At 54.1% G+C, this 3,987-nt stretch overlaps 1 protein-coding gene across 2 annotated transcripts in view; it reads left to right on the top strand.

The window, feature by feature from the left end:
- FKBP8 (FKBP prolyl isomerase 8) overlaps window positions 1-3,144 on the top strand; it is a 29,103-nt gene extending 25,959 nt beyond the window's left edge. For both annotated transcript variants that reach the window (XM_027853147.1, XM_027853148.1), the window contains exons 8-9: window positions 780-917; window positions 2,216-3,144. In XM_027853147.1, coding sequence (XP_027708948.1) covers window positions 780-917; window positions 2,216-2,302 — 225 coding nt within the window. In that variant the 3' untranslated portion in view covers window positions 2,303-3,144. The remainder of the gene's footprint in view (window positions 1-779; window positions 918-2,215) is intronic.
- The last annotated feature ends 843 nt before the right edge of the window (window positions 3,145-3,987 follow it).

Below are 3,987 nucleotides of genomic sequence, written 5' to 3'. Positions count from 1 at the left end.
GGGCCCTTAGAACACAGGAGGTCAGGGCCGGGAGGGCCCTTAGAACACAGGGGGTCAGGGCTGGGGGGACCTTTAGAACACAGGATGGCAGAGCTGGGAGGGCCCTTCGAACTCACTAAGTCAGAGCTATCAGAGATCTTTGAACACTTTAAGTCTCATCCCTCACTTTACAGGACATGAAACTGGCCCCGGGAGTTTCCTCTTAGTGCTTTTTTTCTCAGGACCAGGGGGATATTTGGGTTCTCAGGGGGAGGCAAAGTAGCTTTCCGCAGGCCCTCTACTTCCCTTCCTGCCGCAGTCCTCCGCCCACCCTCTCGTTGTCTCAAACTGAGGGTCGTAGTCCCGTCCCAGTTCGGACCCAGACTCCCCAGCTTTAGCTTCTCTGGGGAGAGAGGGGATATCCTCTTTTCTCTTCCCCCATTCGCTGTCTCTTCCTGGAAATCCAGAAGCATGTTCCCCCTTATTCCGACCCTCACAGATTTTACTGGTGCCCCCATTGTTTATCATGCCAGGTTGGGGGAGGTGTCCGTGAGGCAGCAGGAGGCACCTGGCATGTGATTGAGCCAAGTCATGACCTTTGTCTTGTCCTTAGTTGTTTCTTAGGAAGCCAGTAGCTAGCTTCTGCATCCCCATTTCCCAGTACTGGCAGACTGGGACCATGAGTGGGGGCTCCTTTACTGCTTCTCCAAGGGCTTTGGGATCTACTTCGCTCCTGCCTGCTTCCCTCCCCAACACTTCTTGGGGTGGTCCTCTCTCCCTCTCCTGTGTTCACCTTGCAGACTATTCATGCGGAGCTCTCAAAGCTGGTGAAAAAGCATGCCGCCCAGAGGCACACAGAGACTGCCATGTACAAGAAGATGCTTGGCACTGCTGGTGCCAGTGGACTGCCTGCCAAGGGCCCCGCCAAGGGCCCCCGGGTAAGGGACTTGGGACAGGGGGGCAAGGAGTCCAGAGACCTCTCCCAGTATTCAGCCTTTGGTCTAGCTAGGCCTTGATAGGAAGGTGAGGGGCCCCTTTGTGCTGTTGGCAAGCATTGCCATCTCTGGCAGTGCCGGGGGTGGGGCCGCACAAGCTGAATTTCAGTAGCTCTGCCAGCTCAGAGCCAAGTCACTGGTGGGCATCGTAGTCGTAGAATTTTAGGACTTGAAGAGACTTTATTTTGTCAGCAGTAGGAGAACCCAGACTGTCAGTGCTGGGAGGGGCCTTCGAATAGGGAATGTTAGAGCTGGGAGGGGCCTTAGAACATGGAATGTCAGGGCTGGGAGGGCCCTTGGAACAGAAAAGGTTAGAGCTAGGTAGGACTTTTTAATGGAGAGGGAGTTTTGAAACCAGCTGGTGTAATCCTCTCAAATTAGAGCTAGGAATGGAGGCCTGGATTGGCGAAGGGACTTGTCAGAGGTCATTTGTCAGGTTAGTGGCAGAGTTCGAACCCAGATCTCTTGGCCCTGGGCAGAAGATCCCTGAACTCACTTTCGTTTGTAGAATTCTTTGCCTTTAGGAGGAGTCTTTAGGGGAAATCCCAGGACAGAGTGAAGACCAGTTGTGGCCCTGTAGGTCCCTGCCCCTCAGCACCTATGTGGGGCTTCCTTTATGACTGGAATTCTTCAGAGCTGGGCCGGGCTGGAGAAAAGGAAGAGCAAAAGATTTGGTCCCTGTAGCACCCTCAGGGAGCTTCTCTTTGAGTCAAGGAGGCAGGGACACATGTACAGGAAAAAGCAAATCATACTTCAAGAGATGTTCCGAGGCCCCAAATGGCAGTTGCCAGGTACCCTAGGAGCTCAGAAGAACTTAATGCTCCCTGTGGTCTGGGGTAGTCATGAAAGACTTCCTGGAAGAGGTGAGCTTTGAGCTGGCCACTTAAGGGTAGAGGAAGGATTTGGAGAGACAGAAGAAAGGGGAAAGAGAGGCATCCCAAGTAGAAGAGGTGGAGTGAACACATTCGTGGAAGATGACATGAGGATGTTCTGGGGACTGGATGGTGAGCAGCCTGGCTAGAGAAGAAGGTGGAGAAGGGAGTTGGGGCCTGGCCATGCAGGCCTTGAATGCTAGGCTAAGGATTTGGCTTTTTCGCTCGAGCTCAGACGGCCAAGGCCAGGTCCTGGGTCATCAGCAGGGCTGGGGACAGACTTGCGGAGATGGTGGATCACTCAGGGCAGGGAGGGGATGAGCGGCACTTAAATATTTTCCTTTCTGTTTGTTGTTTTTTTTTCTATAGTCCATTCCGTGGAAATGGCTCTTTGGGGCAACAGCTGTAGCCCTCGGGGGTGTGGCTCTGTCTGTGGTCATCGCTGCCAGAAATTGAAAGCCTGGACAGACGGATGCTGCCTACTGCCTGCCTGGGCTCCCCTGCACCTTCCAGCCCCAGGCCTGCATCTTCCCTGTCCCTTTCCTGTCCCAAAGCCTGACCTGCCCCGCTCACATACCACCTGGGCGGTAACCTCGAATGAGGTCAGTCCCTAGGAATGAATGAAGAGTCTGGACCACCCAGTTGGGGGCACCTGTCTCCCTCCCTCTTCAGTCCTCCCCACCAGAGCTGGGCAGTTACCTGGGGGCCTGATCTGTCTGGCAAGGACCAGCTACAAGATTTCATGTAGCCCCAATGGGCAAGGGAATGGTAAATCAATGGAAGCACCAGCCCAACTCTCCCGAGGATATCGTGGTAGAGCTCGTGGGGATGGGCCTTAGAAGTGGGTACTTTCACATTGCCCACGGGGAAGGGAAACTGCTAGTGTGCTCAGGCCCCGGGCCATTGACCAGGCCTCGAGCCCTTGAGCTGGTTTATTCCCTGAAAGTTCCCTGGCAGGAGCCCAAAGGCCCAGTGCAGACCCGAAGCACTTTCTGCCCCACTCTGGGGGGATTTCCCCTCCTTCCCTGGGCTCAGCCTCAGGATTGCCTGGCACAGGGCTGGGACACATCTGTGGACAGGGAATTGGCTTATATTAAGTGGGAGGAGAATGTGCCCCCTTGCCTTGGCAGAAGCATCTTCGTGTGCCCATTCCCTTTGCCCAATCCTTGCTGCCCCCTGTCTGCAGTGAGCGCAGCCCTCTTCTCACCCCCCACGTTTGAGTTTACTGGACCCAGGTATGGAGCCTCCTGCTGTCTAATGGGAAAGTTAGGAAATAAAGTGCCCAACCTGGTCGATTCGCCTGGGGCCCTCAGCTTCTTCTGCCGGCTCTGGGAAGGGGTGTGAGTGTTCCCTTGTGTGTGTAGGATGTGTGTGTGTGTGTGTGTGTGTGTGTGTGTGTGTGCGTGCGCACATGTGTGTCTAATCTGTGTGCCTGCCTACATGCATGCACACACTGTCTTTACATGTGTGTGAACATGTCTGCACCGTGCATGTTTGCATGTGTCTGCTGGTGTGTGCATGTTTATGTGTTCTTTGCCTGTGTGTGTGTGTGTGTGTGTGTGTGTGTGTGTGTGTGTGTGTGGTGGTAGGTCGAGGGAGTAGACTGAGCTAATTTAACCTGCTATTAGACTCTCTGCTCTCAGAACATCCCACCCCCAGCTCCAGGATTCTTGATCCCATTAGATTGGGTCCATTCCGGCTGCCTCCCAGCAATCCAAGCAGCTTGTGTAACCTAAAGCCTCCTTACCAGCTCTGCAGACCATTGCCCTCTTCCCTTTTTCCTAGAGAAGCTCACGAGTTGTACTGACTTAACCCAAGTCCTGCTACCTGCTCAGCTATAGCTCATTGGATAGATGCAACCCCCAGGGAGCTCCCAGAGTGGGTGAGAAAGAGCCCTCACTGGGAAAACAGAAGGCTGGGCTCTTCTACTAACAAGCTGAGGGCCTGGGAGCCGTGTGTTTCCTTCTCTGGGCTTTAATCGCCCCTCTGTTACCTGAATGAGTTGGACTGGGTGATCTCTAAAGGTCTGAGGTCCAAGGTTCCTCCCAGCTCTGACATTCTGTGTTCTAAGGTTCCTTCCAGCTCTGACATTCGATGTTCTAAGGGCTCTGATATTCTAATGTGTTCTAAGGTTCCTCCCA

Source organism: Vombatus ursinus, unplaced genomic scaffold, assembly GCF_900497805.2.
Source record: "Vombatus ursinus unplaced genomic scaffold, bare-nosed wombat genome assembly UNPS02009918.1, whole genome shotgun sequence".
NCBI classification, from domain to species: Eukaryota; Metazoa; Chordata; class Mammalia; order Diprotodontia; family Vombatidae; genus Vombatus; species Vombatus ursinus.
Note: the sequence above shows the minus strand (reverse complement) of the source record. Positions and strands in the feature narration are given on the sequence as shown.